The sequence below is a fragment of the Balaenoptera musculus genome, chromosome 12 (assembly GCF_009873245.2).
Source record: "Balaenoptera musculus isolate JJ_BM4_2016_0621 chromosome 12, mBalMus1.pri.v3, whole genome shotgun sequence".
Classification (NCBI taxonomy): domain Eukaryota; kingdom Metazoa; phylum Chordata; class Mammalia; order Artiodactyla; family Balaenopteridae; genus Balaenoptera; species Balaenoptera musculus.
The window spans coordinates 68,183,000-68,205,530 of NC_045796.1; the positions used below are offsets into that span (position 1 = coordinate 68,183,000).

Below are 22,531 nucleotides of genomic sequence, written 5' to 3' on the forward strand. Positions count from 1 at the left end.
GGGCAAGCGGGGGCCACTCTTCATCAACGTGCGCGGGCCTTTCGTTATTGTGGCCTCTCTTGTTGCGGAGCACAGGCTCCAGACGCGCAGGCTCAGTAGTTGTGGCTCACGGGCCTAGTTGCTCCGTGGCATGTGGGATCTTCCCAGACCAGGGCTCGAACCCGTGTCCCCTGCGTTGGCAGGCAGATTCTCAACCACTGCACCACCAGGGAAGCCCGATCATTACCTTTTTAAATAACATTGTTATGGGTCATTAGTTTTGTGGGTGATTCTCCACCCTCCTACCCCCTCTTATTTTTCCTATTATCAGAGCCCTACTTGTTACAAACAGAAAGTAAATAACAATGCAGGCTTGTGGCCCCAGTTTCATAAACATGCAGGTTCACGTTGGTACCTGGATATTTGCTTTCTGAGTACGTGAGCTTAAATGATTCCTCAAAATGGAAAGACAGTGCAAGCTACTCAAGATGGAGGCTAAACCAATATTTAGAAAGCCACTGCCTATTTTAACACTGGCCTGCATGTGTGATGGGCACCCACTTTCTGTTTTGTGTATTTGGAACTATTGCAACTGGGCTGAAATGCACCAGAGATGGGTTCCTGGAAGGGACAGCAGTGGCAGTTCAGAAGGTACCCATTGTATCAAAGCAACCCTTGACCCCGATCGGACCCAGTCGGGGGCAATTCAGTACACTCCAGGTGTCCTGCTTACAAGTCCCTGCTTCAAGGGATCCCACAGACCTCAGCAGTCTCCTCTTCTGAACTGGTCAGGATTTCTTTGTTGACAACTAATCATGTCGTCTTGTGACATGTCATCTTGCCTTTCCATTGTTGATTTACGTGGTTCCTGAAAATTAACTTATTCTTCTTATCTCCTCTTCAAAACTAAATTGTAGGTTTCTTGAGCACAGGGCTGAGTCTTGTACTTAACCATTTTCCATAGCACTTAGGTTGGAATCCCAACTCTCTACTTACTAGCTCTAGGACCTTGGACGCACTCCTTCACCTCCTTGCTTCTCAGTTTCCTTGTCTACAAAATAGCGGCAATCACGCCTGCCTTCCAGTGCGTTAGGAGAACCAGCTAGCGCGGTGCTGGGCACTAGCAGGAGCTTGGTGAATAGTAACTGACTCTCTAGACAAAGCCCTGCGCGCAGAAGCTGAGCAAAATTTAGCAGAATTAAATACGACAGAGCATGGTTTAAACTCGCAGGAGGGAAGAGCTAATTATGGACTCTCGAAATTTCATGGTGAGGACACCGTTTTCTCTGACCTAGGATTGAATGACATATTACAACCCTGTTTTTATTCATGACTTGTTCATGACCATGTGACGATCATTTCAAGCTCATCGTGTCTCCTGAGCCCCCAAAGGATCAATGAACTGATTTGGGACGTGGAGACTGTGCTTATTGGCATCCTTGGACCCACTCATACATTTAAGTATTAGCTTGGCCCTGAGTGGAGAAGCTTTCTGCAGCTCCTTGCTGCCATGAGGCAAGTGGTGATACCCAGGACTGATCTAGTGATCCTCAAGAGTGTCCCTTAGCTTCTTCAGGAATTTTCTTTAAAAGCAGCCATAGCAGGGGATAGTGGTACAGCTTACTGAGACCGCATCAAAATAAAAAAGAAATGGGGATGAGAGTATGAGGAGGACTGTATAAAAAAAACATAAATAGCATCAAGATGAGTTTCCCCGATTTCCCGTATAACGAGTGCATCTGCCAAAACTCAAGATATGTATTATCCACTCTGCAATTGGCAGATTGCCTAGGAGCGGAGCGGAAGATGCTTCCTGATGGAGGGGTCAGCTCTGCCTTGATTCTGCTATTTTCTCTTTGTGGTGGAGCCGTGTTACAATGAAGAAATGGGTCCTGTGACATTCTCATCAACCTTCTTTGGTTACTTATCAATATGCACTTCTTTACCTTACACTCCCTTTTATAGGTTCCTGGGAGAAAAGTACGTAAAACAGACATTTGCTGAATCTATTGCCATGTCAGCTTAGTAGAACAAAAGTGTAGGTCAGGTGAAGTCCCTTTCAATATAGGTGCTAGGGGACGTGACAAATAAGCACCCCTGCCTGCCATTGATTAATTGGTGTAGTTTGTTGGTTTACACAGTGCCTTGCTCCAAAAGTAATTTGAGACAGCACTCACCAAGCAGAGTGTGTTGTCACCTTCTGGACACTATAGTTGTATGTTAGGGGCACAGTTAGACTTCAGACATATTCAGTAATATACAAGCTTTTATCAGATGTTTAGAGACCCTCCTTAGGTGCAGGGTTACAAAGAGAAATGAAATAATCCCTGATCTGAAGAAGCTTTGCTGTCTACTGGTAGAAACTGACACAATTAAGTACAATAAAAGGGAGATGGCAATGATTGCCCTTGTAGAACTATAATGTGGGTCTTGCAGTCATGGGTTTTTGTTGTGGTTTTTTTTTTTTTTTAAACCAAACATCTCAGGACTCATTATCTGATGGAGAAATTTTTTTGAATTTTATTTAAAGTACTTCAAAAATATTAACAATTAAAATTCCATTCAGCTATGTATCTAAGAAATTTCCGTTACTAGGCATTCCCTTAGAATGCAGTCAGTGATATAAAATCAGCACTGCCCTTGGGGAAGGCAGGGTGTTTCCTTTCTTCGGCTATGGGGGCTGAGAGGATGGTGTCATTCACTCTCTAAGAAGTCTGCAGAGGGCTCCCAGTAGAGTTGATGTCTGTGTTGAATCTTGAACAGCAGATATAGGTCCTCACAAGAGTTTGGGCTCTGTGTGCTGTTCTGAATTCAATCCATGTGGCAGTCAGCTCCAAAGCCTGCGGGTTCATCTTGCTCTGCACTTATTCCCCTAGCAGATATTTTTTAGTCACTGCTACTGTAGCTTCCAGCAAGGACCCCATGACCTCTGCTTTCATTTGTTTTGTGCACATGATTCATGGACCTGCCTCCCCTCCCTTCCTTATAGGGTCAGCAGCGCTTGCAAGAACCTAGAGGATGCGTGGGTATGTGTATAGGGTAAGGAAGCCTGCCCTGAACACCAGCAAGTTTAATCCATTTTCATTCGAAAGAACAACTGGCCCTAGGCAACATATTTCTAATGGTCTAAGTCATTCAGCGTGTGTGTGCGTGCAGGCACGCGCGTGTACACAAGCTGTGCATAAATAGCATGTCTCCAGTCTGCGGAAAATGTGTCATGGACTAGCAGCACATGACAGTAGGCTCAGCCCCTGAAGATTTACCAGGAAAGAAGACAGCTGCGTGGCAAAGCTGCTGCTTATAATTAGGGAAGGAATTGCCCATGTCCTGTGCCATTCAACAACTTCAGCCATTTAAATGACAGCCGGCTTGTTTAGCTCTGTAACCACCCTCCACCCTTTTTAGGGGCCAGGAGTTAATTTCTTTTTTGAGAACGCTGCTTTGGACTGTCATCTCTAGTATCATTCTAAGATGGGATACGACGTGATGACTGGAAAATCTCAACTAGAAACCATGATGAATGAGCAAAAAACAGGAGTTGCTTTCAACGTCTCTTTTTAACTTTGTGAGGGAAAAACTATTTTCAAAACCCCGTGGACTTTCCGGTTTCTAACAGGGCCATATTGCTAGTTCTGCAGTTGACCAGAAAACTATAATGCTTTCTTTGGCTCGAGTGAGCTGTAAGAAGTATCACAGCACTCCTGACGTACAGTGGCTCTCAACAGGACGGATGGGGAGGGAAATTAATAGGCTTCCCATTGTTACCGTGCATATTTGCCAGGATATTTCATTAGTGTAAACACTGAACCCACTGTCATCTTGTTTAGCCACTTGACCCTGATGATTTTCAGTCCTGTGTGTCGTGATGAGTAGAGCGCTGGCATGCACGAGACAGGCCCTAATTACTGGAAGCAGAATCACTGCTGACCCAGGACGAGATTAATTGCTCCTTTGCAGTCTTTATCCTGGGACATTAGCGCTGTCTGGTTATCTTGCTTCAGTTGAGGGATTCGGGACAATAGCAGTGCTGATGGTAACGGTCGGCAATTCCCCTGTTTGTTTTGCAGGTCACGGCCAGGGGGTTCGGGCCGCTGTTGCAGTTCGCCTACACCGCCAAGCTGTTACTCAGCAGAGAAAACATCCGCGAGGTCATCCGCTGTGCCGAGTTCCTGCGCATGCACAACCTGGAGGACTCCTGCTTCAGCTTCCTGCAGACCCAGCTCCTGAACAGCGAGGATGGCCTGTTTGTGTGCCGAAAGGACGGTGCGTGCCAGCGCCCGCACGAGGACCGTGAGAACAGCGCCGGAGAGGAAGAGGAGGAAGAGGAGGAGACGATGGATTCGGAGACGGCCAAGATGGCTTGCCCCAGGGACCAGATGCTTCCAGACCCCATCAGCTTTGAGGCCACTGCCATCCCAGTACCAGAGAAGGAAGAAGTTTTGCTGCCGGAGTCCGACGTGCCCGCGGACACCAAGGAGAGCGCGGCAAAGGACGCGTTAACGCAGTACCCCAGATACAAGAAGTACCAGCTTGCGTGTACCAAGAATGTCTATAACGCATCATCACACAGTACCTCAGGTTTTGCAAGCACGTTCAGTGAAGATAACTCTGGCAGCGGCCTCAAGCCGGGGCTTGCCATGGGGCAGATCAAAAGCGAGCCGCCCAGCGAAGAGAACGAAGAAGAGAGCATCACGCTCTGCCTGTCTGGAGATGAGCCTGACGTCAAGGACAGAGCCGGGGACGTGGAAATGGACCGGAAACAGCCCCGCCCCGCCCCCGCGCCCGCCCCCGCCCCCCCTGCCGGGGCCGCCTGCCTGGAGAGGTCCAGGGGCGCGTCCTCCCCCTCCTGCTTGAGGTCTCTGTTTAGCCTAACAAAAAGTGTGGAGTTGTCCGGCCTGCCCGGTACCTCTCAGCAGCACTTTGCCAGGAGTTCCGCGTGCCCTTTTGACAAGGGGATCACTCAGGGTGACCTTAAAAGTGACTACGCCCCTTTCCCGGGCAATTACGGACAGCCCCACATGGGCCAGAAGGACGCGTCCAGCTTCACAGTGGGGTCGCCCCTCAAGGGGCCTGGGTTGGAGGCGCTCTGTAAACAGGAAGGAGAGCTGGACCGGAGAAGTGTGATCTTCTCCTCCAGCGCTTGTGACCAAGCGAGCACCGCGGTGCACTCGTATTCTGGGGTAAGCGGTTTGGACAAAGATCTCTCTGAGCCGGTGCCAAAGGGCCTGTGGGTGGGGACTGGCCAGTCCGTCCCCAGCTCACAGGCCTACCCTCACGGTGGGCTGATGGCTGAACACTTGCCCGGAAGGATGCGGCCCAACACCAGCTGCCCGGTGCCAATCAAAGTCTGCCCTCGCTCGCCCCCGTTGGAGACCAGGACTAGAACTTCGAGCTCGTGCTCGTCCTACTCGTACGCCGAGGACGGGAGCGGGGGCTCGCCCTGCAGCCTTCCTCTCTGCGAGTTCTCCTCCTCGCCCTGTTCCCAGGGAGCCAGATTCCTTGCCACAGAACATCAGGAACCAGGCCTGATGGGAGATGGAATGTACAACCAAGTCCGACCCCAGATTAAATGTGAGCAGTCTTACGGCACCAACTCCAGCGACGAATCCGGATCGTTCTCGGAAGCAGACAGTGAGTCGTGTCCTGTGCAGGACAGGGGCCAGGAGGTAGGGAACCCAACTAAATTCAAGCATGTGATCCACCCTCAGTCCTTTATCTGGACTCTCCCTGCCCCCCCACCACTGCCAGATGGTTCTTGTTTGTCAAGATTAAAGGTTACAGTACAGGGACTGTCCCCCTCATCCGTAGAGGCAGGAGGCTTCAAGGCGATTCCAAATTAACCACTTTGTCCTAGAAAGCACTTGAAATTTGATCGAGATTTCAGTACTCAACAAGCAGAGGCAAAGTGCCTAGTGAAAACAGTTAAGTCAATGCCTGAAAGTGTGCGCAGGTACTTCCGATCCCCGACCCCCTCTCCTTCTCCTCTGTCTGCTTTTAAAGGATGCCATACCCCTCACCCTCATCCTTTCCCCTTGCCTCTTAAGGATGCCATACCCCTCACCCTCATCCTTGCCCCTCGCCTCTTCAGTGTGAAGGAAAATATAGAATCGCTTTCAAAACTGACTGTTTGAAACTAGAGAGATCCACACTGAACAGGTGCTTTCCCAGCACCTTTAAGTTTCCTTGTCGGATGGGACTCTGGAGCCATCCCGTGTCCATTCATTTCGATGCAGGTGATGGACAGCTCACCATCCGTCCCAGTCCCAGTGTCACTGAAGAAGCACCCTTGTCAGTCACACATAACTGTATAATGTGTCATTTCCCAAGCTCCCCACAAACGGTGAGAGTCATTTTAAGGAACAGTGGGGCTGTGTAGCAGTCCACCCTGAAAGCAAAGTACTTTCTAGATAAAAATTCCCAAAGGCGCCATCTGCGTCTTCCCAATGCTGGGAGAGGAGGCAGGAGCAACGCCAGCCACATCGTGAGCAAGACTCACGTGGCCAAGGAGAGAAGGAATAGACGCCCTCAGATGCTCGCCCTTCCCCTGTAATATGAGGGGCCCCCGGAGAGATCTGAGGGCGTCTGTGTCATGGTCTGGCACAGTCATGCTGATCGACAAGCAACCAACCTGAGGCTGCCACCTGTGTCTCAGACCTGCCTCCGGAGCAGGACAGAGCGAGCCCGGTGAGAAGTCCCTCCCGAGAGCTGCTTGTCCGAAAAACACAGGAGGAAATGAAGCGTGGTCCTCATTATGCCAGTGCCCTCCGCCCGCGTCTGCGCTCCCTGGTTATTAGCCTCTAGCAAAGCAGGGATGTTAACCCAGCCAGACAGCAGAAATGCCACACAGGGTGAGGTGGCTTTTCACAGAGCCACGTGCGGTTCATTCAGCCTCTGCGAGGTTGGCGAGAAGCACATGAAGATTTTAGATCGGGCATGTTTTGAAAATAGATTCCAAAACTTCCTGTGCCAACTACAGAAGTGCCCTGTGGTCACTTCCTCGTTTTCTAGCTAGCCCGGTCCCCGCTCTTCTGTTACTGCCTGGCAAAGATGGAGAAAGAAACATACTGAAAGGATTTAATTTAGCTAAAAGTCATTAAAAAGGAAATTTGAATGGGAAACTATTGCTATTTGAATACACTGTATCCCCTCAGGTTTGGGATGGAGGTTTGGGCTCAGTGCCCCAAGCCAGACTCACATCTGTGTCGTCACGTCTGTGTCCCTGACCTGAGAGGACTGAGGTTTCGTGAGGACAGTGAAAGGCTGTGCGTTCTCTTTCCTCACTCATTTCTTTCCGTCTGATCACAACATTTAGGAGGTTTTCTTTTTTCCCTGAAATTATTCATAGGCACCCCTGATGCAGAAGCCCAGTCGCTGGGTCCATGGGCATAATGATTTCCCTTGCCAAGGATGTCTCGAGAAAAGGACAAATGCCGTAGAGTCTTTGTTTTCTTTATATCTCTCCCTTAAGAGGAGCCTCACCATTAACTAAAGGGAGTGTGCGTTTATGACATTTGCATATGTTTAAGGACCTGTCAGTTTCAGATAAATCTCCTTTTGTCTGTCTAATGTCCCCAAAGAGAACTTAAAGTCACTTCTTGGAACTAAATGCTGCCAACAAGAGCACATGTGTCTTTCCTGTGTTCGGGCCTTATCACTTGTCTACCTTAGACCTTTTCAGTTTTAAATGAATCAATGAAAAGGAAAAATTGGGGCTTCCTTGGCGGTCCAGTGGTTAGGGCTCTGCGCGTCCACTGCAGGGGGCGCAGGTTCGATCCCTGGTTGGGGTGGGTGGGGAGGGAAAAAAAAGAACAGGAAGAACCATTCAACCTATAAAATAGTCATGAACAGGACTAGTCTCCCCTCAAAAAATACCGCTGTTTTCAAAAATATTTTTATTTTCACTTTAAAAAAATAGATCTGTTCTTTGCATTTCTAAACAGTCTTGAAAGAAGAGACATTTTCCAAATTTCTGTGTCATTTCGGGAATCACATTTAGCCCCTCTCGGTAGTACATTCTGGGTAGGATTGTTATAGTGAAGCTAAGGTTTTTTCCCAATTTGACCTTTTAGTTTTCCTAAAGTAGAGATTAGGTTTTGCAAGAACTGTCTCAGGGACTTAGCATGACTGCTCCTCTTTGAGTTAGTACTTTGCTTTGGGGAGTTTCTTTGACCCCAGTGGAAGTGTGGTCTCCAGTAATAACACTGAAGGCAAACTCTTCACAAAGTGAATCATAACTGATCCAGAAGCCAACATCTCCTGGGCTGATTCTTCCCCGATCTGCTCTTGTGTAAGGTTCCAGGTGACTTATCTTCCAAGTGAACCCCAAAGAGATGCCAGAGCCAGAAACCAAAAAAAGAGTTTCCAGGGGACTTTCTTGGCGGTCCAGTGGTTAAGATTCTGCGCTTTCACTGCAGGGAGCTCGGGTTCGATCCCTGGTCAGGGAACTAAGATCCCGCATGCCGTGTGGCATGGCCAAAAAATAAATAAAATTCAAAAAAGAAGAGTTTCCACCTCCAGCCAGCCACCTGTTCAGTACTTCAGACTGACGGGTCCTGGCTTCCTCCCAATCTCTCTTTCTCTGTAAAGAGCCAAAATGTTAGATCAAAAGAAAAGTGTTAACCTACCTTATATTCTGATTTCTAGTTACACCCTCTTAACTCTCCTATCTCGCCAGCATTGACTTCTCATCCTAACTCTTCCCCAGCTTTGAGGAAAGTTTAAATAAGCACAATATTGTCCTTTATCAACAATCAGCTTTTTTAAGTTCCTCTTTTTAAATAATCAATCACAGCATACCCAGCCCCTAACATACCAAATTTAGCAGGCTTCCTCTGTGCCTACAACAGTATATAAACACACATTCGCATCTCTAGGGGTTTGGGTTTTATTTTAATACCATTTGCCATGTAATTACTAAGCAACTTGCTTTTTGCACATAGCTGTCTACTGTGTACGTGCCTCTAGGTCAATTGTGTAGGGTTGACACATGCTTCTTTAATATCCGTGGTTCCCATAAATCACAATTGACTCAGCGATCACCTATCAACAGACATTCCGGTTTCCAGTTTTTTCCCTCTTACAAACATTGGTGCAATAAACATTCTTGTGAACATGTTTAGTGGTGGTGCTTTTATTTTTGTGGGTTAGAGCCCCCATAAATGGGTTAAAGGTTATACTCATTTGTTAAATACTACCTACCTACTTTCCCAAAAGGTTGTAGCAATTCACATATCCTTCAGCAACTTATGAGTGTCCATTGCCCCCTGTTCTTGCCAGTAGTAGTGGTCACCAGTCCTTTTGTTTTTTGCCAATCTGATGGGCAAAACATGATGACTTCTAGTGAAGTTGATAACTTTCTTGTGTGTATTCGCCATTTTGTGTTTCCTTTCCTGGACTTCCCATTTGTCCACTTTTTGGGTATGTTGTTTGACTTTAGTCAATTTACAGGATCATTAATGCTTAATATAGGAATATTAATCCTTTCTTATATTAATCCTATATCTTCTCCTTGTCTACTTTTTATAGTGTCTTTTTCCATTTAAAAAAAATTTAAGTTTTATGTAATCAAATTATCAATCTTTTTCTTTATGACTTCTGGGTTTGCTATTTTACTTAAAAAGTCAACTTGGGAATTTTTATTTATTTATTTATTTTTGGCTGCACAGCACGGCATGTGGGATCTTGGTTGCCCAACCAGGAATCAAACCCATGCCCTCTGCAGTGGAAGCATGGAGTCCTAACCACTAGACCGCCAGGGAAGTCCCCAACTTGGGAATTTTTTTCTTCCAATGATGAAAAAATGGACAGGTCATATTAAGTGAAAAAGGTAACATAAACAGTATGTATAACAAGGTCCCAGTTTACTTCATAAAGAAACATATTATAAATAATAAAAGCAGTATAGAGAATAAGATAAAATGGGAGGCAAAGTTGGCAAGAGGGAATACAGGGAAAGGTTAATTTCTATGTATTTCTGTAATGTTTGAATTCTGTATATCTCACACAGATTCTTAATTGAGATATAATTCATATACCATAAAATTCACTCTGTTAAAATGAACAGTTCAGTGGTTTTCAATGATTCACAAAGTTGTATGACCATCACCAATGTCTAATCCCAGAATATTTTCATAACCCCCCAAAAAAACATAATATCCAGCAGCAATCAATTCTCATTGCCCTCTTCCCTTACCCCATGAAATTACTAAACTATCTTCTGTCTCTATAGATTGCCTAGTCTAGATATTTCATTTCAAAGGAATCTTACAATATGTGGCCATTTGTGTCTGGCTTCTTTCATTTAGCATGTTTTCAAGGTTCCTCCTTGCCATTGATGTACCCACCAGGTACATTATCATGTATCAGTTCTTCACTCCTTTTTATTGCTGAATAATATTCCACTGTGTAGATATACCAATTTTGTTGATCCATTCATCAGTTGAGGGACATTTAGGTTATTTCCACTTTGGGGCCATTATCAGTTATCTGCTATGAGCATTTGTGTACAAGTTTCTTGTAGACATGTGTTTTCAATTCTCTTCGTTATATACCAAGGAGTGGAATTGCTAAATCATATGATAACTCTATGTGTAGCATTCTGAGGAACTACTAGACTGTTTTCCAAGGTAACTGAACCATTTTACATTCCTACCAGCAATGTATGAGGGATCCAATTTCTCTGCATCCTCATCAACATTTGTTACTGTCCATCTTTTTTATTATAGCCATTCTCGTGGTGTAAAGTGATATCTCATTGTGGTTTACAGGTTCATTTTTAAATTTTGAAAATTATAGAAGAGTCACGAGCATTTGCCAAGTAGTAAGCATCTTAGTGACATAGTTTTGTACCACAAGCATTAACTGTAGATTTTAATAAAGAAGCACTAGGAAGACAGTTTATTTGCATAGTCAAAAGCATTGATTAGTTGGACTTGCTTTATCTATTTTATTTTTTTGGCTGTGTTGGGTCTTTGTTGCTGCGCGTGGGCTTTCTCTAGTTGCGGTGAGCGGGGGCTACTCTTTTGTTGCAGTGCACGGGCTCAGTAGTTGCGGCTCGCGGGCTCAGTAGTTGTGGCATGCGGGCTCTAGAGCGCAGGCTCAGTAGTTGTGATGCATGGGCTTAGTTGCTCCGCAGCACGTGGGATCTTCCCAGGCCAGGGCTTGAACCCGTGTTCCCTGCATTGGCAGGTGGATTCTTAACCACTGTGCCACCAGGGAAGTCCTGGACTTGCTTTATTAACATGCTTCATGTCAAGAGGCATGAAAGTGTATGAGGGTGATGTGTGTACATGTATGTTGGTGTATGTGTTGGGGCAGGGAGAAATAAGGTCCAGAGCAAACACAGAAATGTTACAGAAGAGCCGTGTCTGACTCTAAGTCTTCCACCCAAATGTTGGCTTCCAGACATATGTTGGATGTAAAATGTTTACAGTCATTTTTGTGGTTTGTTGAATCAGGCATCTTTTTACAAGTAACTGTAGTTGGTCTGCTTAATATTTAGAAAGAAAACCTTGCTGGGCAGCATAGAAGTCAGCCATATTTCTAATTAAAACAATGTTTTCACGTTGTCTAGAAAGACTCTTAGCATCTGTAACTGCAAAGCATATCGTATGACAGAAAGAAGAATCTATGTGACAAAGAAACGTAGGGCTGATAAACAAATACTAATACTCCACAACGACTACTAGTACTAATAATAATAATAATGGGAATTCCCTGGTGGTGCAGTGGATAGGACTCCGCACTCCCAATGCAGGGGGCCTGGGTTCAATCCCTGCTCAGGGAACTAGATCCCACTTGCATGCCACAACTAAGAGTTCGCATGCCACAACTAAGGAGCCAGTGCAACCAAATAAATAAATAAATACTAAAAATAAATAAATAAAAAGAATTCTCGCTTAAAAAATAATAATAATACTTCATAGTCATAAGGCAATTCAAGCTTTTTAAAGCACTTTCTCCATCTATTATCCAGTTTTATTCTTCATAGCAATCCTCTCAGCTAAGTAGGGCAGATATTATCTCCCTCTGACTCCCAGATCCTCAAAGAACTTCAGGACAGAGAAGGAAAGACTTGCCTGAGATCACATAGCTAGGTAATTGCAGCATCACAACTAAATTCCAGGTGTCCTGTGTTTGGTTCAGAAACTGGATCATAAGAACAGAGGTTAGACAGACAGTTGTGCAGGAAGTGTGTCTTTGGCAGGGGAGATTTTGTCACTGGCATCTGCCCGGCACAGAGTTGGCTGTCGCCATTCCAACAGCACTAGAATTGTCAGCCCAATGGGCATCTTGCTTTGTCCCCCAGACAACTCACAGGGATCTGAGGGGCTTGTAAGAGCATAAATGTTAAAGGCTTTGGAGAGGTGACTGCACTGCACCATCAGGTCCTCAGGGTACTGCTAAGGGGTCCAACTCCTGCAGCTTCTACTCACCATCTAATAGTGAAACCAAGAAAGGAGATAGGAAAGAAGATTGACCAACAAGCTTCCGCTGGGATTGCTAGAGGAAAGAGGTGCTTTTTTTCGCCTTTTTCTACAACGCCTGCATCTCTGTCCTGCTTCTCCAACAGCCCCCATCCAGCACAGCGAAGACACCAGGCGAGTGAGATGTGTGTTGAGAGGCATGGTGAGGTGAGGTAGGCGTTGCACTGTCTGATTACAACCCTGTAAAAAGTATACAGAGGAAGCAAAGATCACGGGGAAGTCCACCGGAGCAGAGGAGTCATTGTTTGGGTGTGGACACTTTATTCTCCTCTTTTGTCTCATCATTGAATTTTCTGCCAGAAGTTATACTTCTCGTACAATTTTTAGATGGTATTTTTGTTTAACTGGGAGAGAGGGGATGTGGTTTTGGCGGCAGAAACAGGGTAGTTGTTGGCAGGAGAGAGAAAGGGAGCAGCTGCTTTCTGTCTGGTGAGAAAGAAGCACCAGCACCTGGGGTCCAGCCAGCAGCAACCCCTGGTCAGGCCCCCGAGGAGGAATATTTAGGTTTCTTTCACTGTCCAGATGTCACAGCGTCTTCCCACCTTTTGTCAGCCCCTAGGGCCAGAGACCCCTCGGCAGTGCAGGGACCACTCATTGCAGGGAGCTCCCAGGAGGTCTGAGCCCCTCCTCTGGTCACTACCGAGCCGGCCAGGATGGGTACCAGGTGAAAACAGCTTCTGCCCTGTTCCTCCTGCTGTGCTCCGGAGAGAGGAGAGTGAGTACCGTGCTGGGGCCAGGATGACAGCAACAGAGCAGATTAGACAAGCTGAGGCTGCCCAACTCTCGGAGTGAGTCTCCACTGAGAACCCAAGCGGTGGCAAGCACCTGTCTAGAGAGGCGTCGGCGCCCCGGACCCCTCGGGCCCTTGCCCTTCTAAGCAGCCTGGCCAGCCTTCCGTGCCTCTGCGCTGAGCCTCGCTCACGTGTGATCGCCGAATGGTGGTGGTGGTGATTGGCTGGACTCTCCATCTTGTCACCTCACTGTTTACAAGAGTCCGTGGAATGAAAACTAAGCTACCTCCGAGAAGTAAAATCCTGGAGGAATCATTGGGTTCTAAGAATTTGCCAGAAGAAAGGCAGTCAGGAGGGCCTCAGCCTTCTCAAGGTCCAAGGCCAAGTCACATTAGCTGACTTTTGAGCCCATTTGGGGACTATGTGGATGCCTGCCAGCCTGGGAAAGGAATGTTCTCCCAGCTCCATAGTGGGTCTGCAGCTGCCCTTCATCCCGGGGGAAGATGCCCTTCAGCTTGGAACTTACTACCCTGAAATCAACAAATAGGTGTGGCGAAATTTCCACTGTGCCTTTCCAAGAACAGTCAGGGGCTTCCCTTTGGTAGTTGGGGTAAGTCCTCCCTAGCTAGAAGGGTAGCAGCACCTTTTCGAAAGAAACAAGAGTAGCTGGGGTTTGGGCTTTTTTTTTTTTTTTTTTCATGTGGAAGAAAGTCTATAGCTGATGATTTTCCTTTGACCTCTTTGCAAAGCAGCTTGAGTTGCAACAGCTCTGCTGAAATGTTATATGGCCTTTTGCTTCAAGGACTTTGAAACCAGCATTGTTGATTTTTCCTCTTTCCTGTCAACCTCGGTCCTGTTTCCGTAGTGTTTTATGTTTGCTGTCTGGAGGATTTTAAATACAGTAGCTCTTGGTATAGAAGGCCTTTTGACTTTCCCTGTGGCCTGAGCTATAGGTATATATTCTGTCTGAAAATAAGTAAACACACCGTAGAGCAGAAGCAGAATTGCTTTGTTGTCAGCAGAGGGGGAGACGCCACGAAGCCCAAGCCCGAAGTGCTGTAACCCCTGCTGTGCAAACAAGCCTCCTGCCTGGTGTGGAAACATCCCTGTACCCAACAGACCGACCTCTGTGTTATTTAGGTACCGTCCAGGATCTGAGTGTCTGTTTGTTATCCAAAGGGTATAAAAGGGAAATCAAACATTCTTTCATATCATTATAAGCCCTGCGCAAACACAGCCCGTGGACAAAGCCCTCTCCTGGGTCCATAAACAAGGAGCTGTTTGTCCTGACTGCCCGTCATTAGCAGCCAAAGCAGGGCTGAGCTGAGCATGTGTCATGTGCACTGTTGCGATTCTGCTCTCTTGGGCCAGAATTTGACAGGTGTCATGGGACAGAGTTCGCCCTGTGGAAGTTCAATCAGAGCACCCACTGGGAGCCTTCAGCAAATGCCACGTCTAACAGGCTCAGAGCTATGAGGTAACCTGACTAAGCCGTTGCACCCAGCCGCAGGAAGGCAGATCTTTAGTAGGATTGCCTTTGTGCCTGGGGATTAACGGGCCACAAATGCCAGGATCCAGACTCATGTCTGCCTGTATCTGATGCAACCAAAGCAAAAGCCTGAGCTTAGGATAAAATATCTCCATCTCACTCCCCTGAACAACCCAGACATAACGCTGCAGCTTCTGAATATTAACGAGGGCCTGGATTCTTCACCCCAAAATATTTTGATCAATTAAGCCCAGACCTGCCAGTCTGATTCTCTGGTTACTGAAGTTCACTCGAGTCCACTTGTTCCGTCTTCTAGAGCTGTGCTGTCCAGTAGAGGAGGCATACGTCACACGTGGCTACTGAGCCCTGGAAACGAGGCTCATCTGAATTGTAATGAACCCCCAAGTGTAAAATACACCTCGGATTTTGAAAATTTAGTACCCCCCAAAAGGTGAAATATCTCAATAATTTTTAATGGTAATTACATGTTGAAAATATTTTAGCTCCATTGGGTTCAATTAAATATATTATTAAAATTAATTTCACCTGTTTCTTTGCACTTCCTTTAACGTGGCTACTAGAAGATGTAAAAATCACACACGCAGCTCACGTTGTTTGCATTGGACAGCGCTGGCCTGGCTCCTGAAGGAAGTTTAGGTTTATAGTGCCATCTGCTGGTCCACCTAAAGCAGACGCTAGTGTAAGCGGGAGTTCAGCCGTCCGAGCAGGGAAACACTGTCTCTTGGCCAAGCAACATGCAATCTTCCTCTTCCAGAAGCTTCTGAGCAGGACCAGAACTGACCCCTCAAGTCTCTGCCTTGTCAGGAGTCTTTTTTTTAACTTTTTATTTTATACTGGAGTATAGTTGATTAACAATGTTGTGTTAGTTTCAGATATACAACAAAGTGATTCAGTTATACATATACATGTATCTATTCTTTTTCAAATTCTTTTCTCAATTAGGTTGTTACAGAATATTGAGCAGAGTTCCCTGTGCTATACAGTAGGTCCTTGTTGGTTATACATTTTAAATATAGCGGTATGTAGGGATTTCCCTGGTGGTCCAGTGAGTAAGACTTTGCGCTCCCAATGCAGAGGGCCTGGGTTCAATCCCTGGTCAGGGAACTAGATCCCACATGCATGCCGCAACTAAGAGACCTGGCGCAGCCAAAGTAAATAAAGTTCTTTAAAATAATAATAATAAATATATAAATATAGCAGAGTGTATATGTCAATCCCAAACTCCCTAACTATCCCTCCCCTCCACCCTTCCCCACTGGTAACCATAAATTCAGTGTCTAAGTCCTCGTCAGTAGTCTTGAAGAGGGCGACGGCAGACTGCTGGAAGGTGCAGGCCTGTGTTCTCTACCTTGTGGGTGCTGAGGAAGCCCACAAGAATAGCAGTTCTTTTCCTAAGAAAGATTTCAAACCGCCACAGGGTTGTAAAGAAGCATGTAACAGAATATAAGGAGGACATAGATCCATCTCTAAAAAGACTAGTGTCCTCTCTTTGGATGATGCTTACCTGCCTTGATTTGTCAAGAGTTTGAAAGTAGGACTCTTTCTGATAATAGTATCTGCATCGGTTATCTGTTGCTGCATAACAGATCACCCCAAAACTTTGTGGCTTCAAACAATGATAATCATTTAACATCTCTCACTGTTTCTATGGGTCTGGAATTCAGGAGTGGCCCATCTGAGCACTCCTGGCTCAGAATATCTCATGGGGTTGAAGTCAGATGTTGTCTCGGGCCAATCCCTGAAGGTTTGCCTGGGCCCAGAGGATCCACGTCCAAGGTGGCTCGTTCATGTGACTGGTGAGGTGATGCTGGTTGTTGGCTGTAGGCCTCAGTTCTTTTCCACGTGGGGCTCTCCACAGGGCTGCTTGAGTGTCCTTGAGGCTCAGCAGCTGGTGTCCTCCAGAGAGCACCATCTAAGAGGCCTAAGGGGAGGCTGCACAGCTTTTATGATGTAGCCTCAGAAGTTACACGCCGTTACTCCCCCCTGCATTGTATTGGTCAAGAGGCAGGAACACGCATCCCACCTCTTGACTGAGGAAGGTCAACATCACGTTGTAAAAGAAAATGTGAGAAGGGTTGGCCATTGTATTTTCCAAAAATGCGAAGTCCCTAATGGGTGTATAGCACTGTGCAACTAAAAAGCGTGCCCCAGTTCTGCAGATGAGGAAATTGAGGCTCAGAGAAGTAAAGTAACCAGCCTGCAGTCTCACGTCTGGCAGGAAGGACTAAAGCCCAGTTCTAACTCCTAGATCATACTGGTGTAGCCCCTCCAGGTTCTTTTCCTACATCTCCCTTATGCTGTTGTAACTACAAATTACACTGACTGTTTCATCTTTCCAGCATCTTCAAGGTGTGCAGTGCTCTCTTCATTCAAGTGTTTTAGATGATTCTTCAGTTGATGTCTGTCTATAAACTGTCATTTTACTGAGTTGAGGCTCAATGGGAGTAGGTTTCAACTAACTATAGAGCCCTTCTTACAAAAGTGCTGTAGCAATGACAGTGTATACATTTTCCAATATTTTCCATGCTGTTTGCTTCAAAGATCTCAGGAATAATAACCACATTATAATGTGTGTACTCACATTCTGTTTGATTATCTGAATATTACATCTTATTTATTTTTGAAACAGGAAAGAATAATCACTGCCTGCTTCAGTAGTTTTCAGAGTAGTTGGTCATTGTAAAAAGGAGGTTTTTCCAATTTTTGATGTTCCACCTGCCAGAATGAAAACAAAACTCCAGCTGCCATAATCATGTTCTGTTATTCTTGGTTCCAGGTCAAACTTCCCTTTCCTGTAGATCAAATCACAGATCTTCCAAGGAATGATTTCCAGATGATGATTAAGATGCACAAGCTAACCTCAGAGCAGTTAGAGTTCATTCACGACGTCCGCCGGCGCAGCAAGAACCGCATCGCGGCCCAGCGCTGCCGCAAGAGGAAGCTGGACTGTATTCAGAACTTAGAATGTGAAATCCGCAAACTGGTGAGTTGGCCCGCCCTTTGCTGTCAGCAACCTGGAGTGACCGGGGCTGAAGCAAAGTTACGGTAGCGAAGGCCGGAGAGGTAGAGAGAAGGGCCACCGTTCAGGGAAGTTCGAGTTGATTTTTAACGAGTTCTCAACAAAAATAATACCTTTACATCTGTAATGTGTGTGTGTCTGTGCAGGTGTGTGATTGTGTGTCAGTATTTTATATCTTTCAGCCATTCGTATATTTTTTTAAATTTATTGACATATAGTTGATTTACAGTGTTGTGTTAATTTCTTCTGTACAGCAAAGCGACTCAGTTATACATATATTCTTTTTCATATTATTTTCCATTATAGTTTGTTACAGCATATTGAATATAGTTCCCTGTGCTCTACAGTAGGACCTTGTTGTTTATCCATTCTATATATAATAGTTTGCCTCTGCTAATCCCAAACTCCCATTCCTTCCCTCCCCTAGAGGTGCTTCTTTTTTATTTTCCATTCAACATGTGTGCTGAGAGCTAACATTTATTGAGTGCATATGTGGACCAGATATTATTCTAATCTCTTTCTGTAGGTGATCACATGTAATCCTCACATCAACCCTATGATTTAGGTTCTACTTTATCTCCATTTACAAAGGAGGAAACCAGAGTGCAGAGAGGTTAGGTAACTCCCCACTATGTGGCAGAGCTTGAATGCAAACCCAGCTGCCTGATTCCAAATCTTGTTATTTGCACTGCTTTCTCCCACCTCCCATGGAGGAGTGTAGGTTAGAGGCAGGACACCAGCCTACCACCAGGGGTCGCTCAGCCATGTGATCTCCTGAAGCCCTTCACAGCCCCAGGGTCCTGAATTCTGCCTCAAAGTGGCTGTCACCTCCTCCCTGTGCCTGAGAGTATTTTGCCTCGGGGAATAATCTCCCATCTCCCAAGCCTCCCCCTCACTCAGAGCTCTGCACTCCCTTCTCCTTGATAAGCAACCTTAAGCTACAGGAAGTAAATCCAGGTGGCCTCTGGCTCCTGATTGTACCCTTGAAGGCAATCAACGCACCTTCACTCAGCTCAGCCTTTCTGCCGGCCAAATCCTGGAAACTCATCCCAGGTGCCCTGTCTGTGTCAGGCTGAAGAAGAGGGAGGCCACGGACTGTGGTCATGATCTAAGTTTGGGTCCTCAGGCTATACGTGGCAGTCCTTTGCCTCCTGGTAAGCCGTTGTCCTAACGAGAACCTAAGAGCAAAATAAGACATTTGAGAAGCCTGAGTAAATGTTACCTGTTATCAAGATAGTCCTGGACCTTGGGGTCTTTTTTTTTTTCTCTTAATTTAATTAACACCAGCCAAGCAGGGAAAATGTGCCCATGTTCAGCAGCTGCCATCACCTACAAAATAAAGGCCAAGCTCCTTAGCAAGATGCACTGTGCTCTCCATGATTCAGTCTACCCTCCAGCATCACCTTCCTCTCTCTTCTTGGAACTGGACCCCCAATAAAATCAAACTGGATGCTCTTCCCCTCAGCCCCATCTCCTGCTGTTTCTACCTCTGTGCTCATGCCTCTGCTATTTCTCCTCTACCTCGGACAGTCCTCGACTGTTTTTTTCTCCGACTACATCCTTTGTTCCTTAAGAGTCAGGTTACTGTCACCTCTCCAATAAGCCCCTTTCCTGAGTCCCTGGTGAGGCTGAGCACCTGTCCTCAGAGCCCTGATCTGACCTCTGGCTTCATACTTACCACATTAGTCTTGCATTATCCGTGTATGTGTCTGTCTCCTCAGCCCTGGCCCTAGACTGTAGGTTCCTCACAACAAGACAGTCTTGAGAAGCCTCTCAGGAAATGTCTGTTGCCCTAAAATGTATTAGAAATTGTGACTGAGTCATGAGATTACAAATTCCTTCTTTCCTTCAAATTTTTCTTTAATGTTGTTTTAACAACAACAAAAATGTTTAATTTAAGCCAACATAAGGAAGCAAGATATTGCTGCTGATGAGTGGGGGTCTTTGGAAAGCCTGCTGGGCTTAGGTTGGGACCCAAGCAAGGCTGAGCCTGCTGGGTATAAGGTTTCAGGGCCTTAAGCACATGTCTATAGTAATTCGGCCCTGCACTCTTTTTCAGGTACGAGAATAACTCTAATCACCCATATTTGAGAAACGCCTGACTTTTTGTAATTAGCACTCTTCTCTGTGTAATTTTGTAATACTGAGCAAATAGGAAAGTCTAAGCCATGCCCCTGGCAGATACCTAAAGCTCTTTGCTAATATTGTTCGGTTGAGAAACCAAGAAGGCATCTCCTAGTTCTCCCCCTGCTTTTTTGGAAACCCCTTGAGTAATGTGCTGCATTTCCCTGCTGAACGAGAGCGTCGATGTACACCTGTGACTTAGAGCATCCTGTTTTTTTTTTAAATTAATTAATTATTTATTTATTTATTTTATTTACGGCTGTGTTGGGTCTTCGTTTCTGTGCGAGGGCTTTCTCTAGTTGCGGCAAGTGGGGGCCACTCTTCATCGCGGTGAACGGGCCTCTCATTATCGCGGCCTCTCTTGTTGCGGAGCACAGACTCCAGATGCGCAGGCTCAGTAATTGTGGCTCACAGGCCTAGTTGCTCCGTGGCATGTGGGATCTTCCCAGACCAGGGCTCGAACCCGTGTCCCCTGCATTGGCAGGCAGATTTTTCAACCACTGCGCCACCAGGGAAGCCCAAGCATCCTGTTCTTAACCGAGGCCTTGATTTCTACTGCCTTTCCTGCAGAGAGCCAAAACCCTGTCACGTGCAGCATTTCATCTTCTTCCCCCTAGAAAGTGGCCCAGGACCTTTCGTAGATCAGTGGACGTGGAGGGGTGGGTGGCTTGGCCAGGATGATGCGGCAGAATGGAGACCGCGATCCCTCCTGGGGCTGGTGTTGCCTCCCATTTTGCAGACTTGCAGGTCCAGGTAAGGAGGTCCAAGCTGCACAGCCACAAGCGTAAGATTTCTTCTCTTGGCGAGCCCTCCGGATGTGTTTTACTCCACACCCGCCCCTGCTCTGGGGAGTGGCGCCCGCTCCCGGTGGGCGGGGGCAGGCTGGTCCCGCCCCGCGAGGCCCAGCTCCCGCCCACTCCCGCCTGCACCCACGCGGTCTCCAGCACGCCACTCACTCTGCTTTTGCAAACTTGCGAAATGTGTTCCTCTCGAGTTGCACTTGTACATCTGTTTATTTTTCATTTTTAAAACATGTTTTCTTGATAAATTTATAAATATTTTAGCAGGTGCCCTTTCCCCGTGTAAATCTCTGTCTCCGACACACATGCCCACACTGCCTGCCAGACTGCATTCGTCTTTCGGCACGTGCACCTCCCATGTAGGAGACCCACTGGTATGTTTGCTTCTCTCTCTCTCTCACTCTCTCTCTCCCCCGCCCCGCCCCGCTCTTTTTCCCATCCTCTTTCATCCTCTCCTCATCTCTCCTGCGCACCCTTGCAAAGGGTGAGGACTCACTTCACAGCACTTCAGATGTCCCGTTTTTCCATCCATTTCACTGCATGCGCCTCACGGAGCCTCCTCATCTTCTCTCCTCACACAGCTAGTTATGGGAAAACCTTCATCAGTCTCCCCTGTGGTGGCTAAATTCATCTCTCTGATGGGGTGATGAATTTTAGTAACACAAGAGGTTATGTGGGGTTTTCTCTAAGGAGAATATCTCAGAACCCTGGGCTGGTACTCTAGGGCTCAGCCTCCTCACCTCTGTCCCTGCTTCCTGTGTCCAGAGAGATTTGGTCTTGGGACTCACTGCACAGTCCCCAGCCATCTGTGCTGTTGTGTTCAGTCCATCAGCCTCAGAGGCCGGAGAGCCTACTGATATAGGATTTTTAAAAACATAACTTTATTTATTTTTATTTTTGGCTGCGTTGGGTCTTCGTTGCTGTGTGCGAACTTTCTCTAGTTGCGGCGAGCAGGAGCTACTCTTTGTTGCTGTGCGCGGGCTTTCTCTAGTTGTGGCGAGCAGGAGCTACTCTTCGTTGTGGTGCTCAGGCGTCTCATTGCGGTGGCTTCTCTTGTTGCGGAGCACGGGCTCTGGGCACGCAGGCTCAGTAGTTGTGGCGCACGGGTTTAGTTGCTCCGCGGCATGTGGGATCTTCCTGGACCAGGGCTCGAACCCGTGTCCCCTGCATTGGCAGGTGGATGGATTCTTAACCACTGTGCCACCGGGGAAGTATAGGATTGAATCATGTGAAACTGCTGATGGTTGATTTCTTTTTGCAATTTTCATTGTTTTTTTCTAAATAGACTTGCTTTTTTTAGAGAAGTTTTAGGTTCACAGCAGAATTGAAGGGAAAATACAGAGTTCCCACCTGCCCTCTACCTCTGCACACTCACAGCCTTCCCAGAGTGGTACGTTTGTTACAACTGATGAAGCTATAATGACACATCATAATCACTCCAAGTCCATAATTTACCTTAGGGTTCATTCTTGGTGTTGTATGTTCTATGGGTTTGGACAAATGTATAATGAATGACATGTATCCACCATGACAGTGACATAGAGTAGCTTCATCTAAAAATCCTCTGTGCTTCAGCTATTCATCCCTCCCTCCCCCACCCCACCCCTTAGCAAACACTGATCTTTTTACTGTCTCTATAGGTTTGCCCTTTTACAGAATGTCATATAGTTGGAACTGATGGACTGTTTTTGACCTTCAGCAATCGCAACCTAATGCATTTGGGGGAGATTTTCAACTACAAGGTTTGGGACTAAGAGTTTTCCGATTGATTCTCTGCAAACCCCCAATTCCAGGCAACTGGAACCTTGATTCTCTGCAGTTTTCTGGTTGGTGGTGATTTTGCTGGTCACTCAGCTGGGCCTCAGAGAGGCATGAAAAGAAGC

General features: G+C 46.4%; 1 protein-coding gene across 2 annotated transcripts in view; it reads left to right on the forward strand.

The window, feature by feature from the left end:
* BACH2 (BTB domain and CNC homolog 2) overlaps positions 1 to 22,531 on the forward strand; it is a 355,721-nt gene that overhangs the window by 332,034 nt on the left and 1,156 nt on the right. For both annotated transcript variants that reach the window (XM_036871014.1, XM_036871015.1), the window contains exons 5-6: positions 4,047 to 5,645; positions 17,482 to 17,688. In XM_036871014.1, the coding sequence (XP_036726909.1) occupies positions 4,047 to 5,645; positions 17,482 to 17,688 (1,806 nt within the window). The remainder of the gene's footprint in view (positions 1 to 4,046; positions 5,646 to 17,481; positions 17,689 to 22,531) is intronic.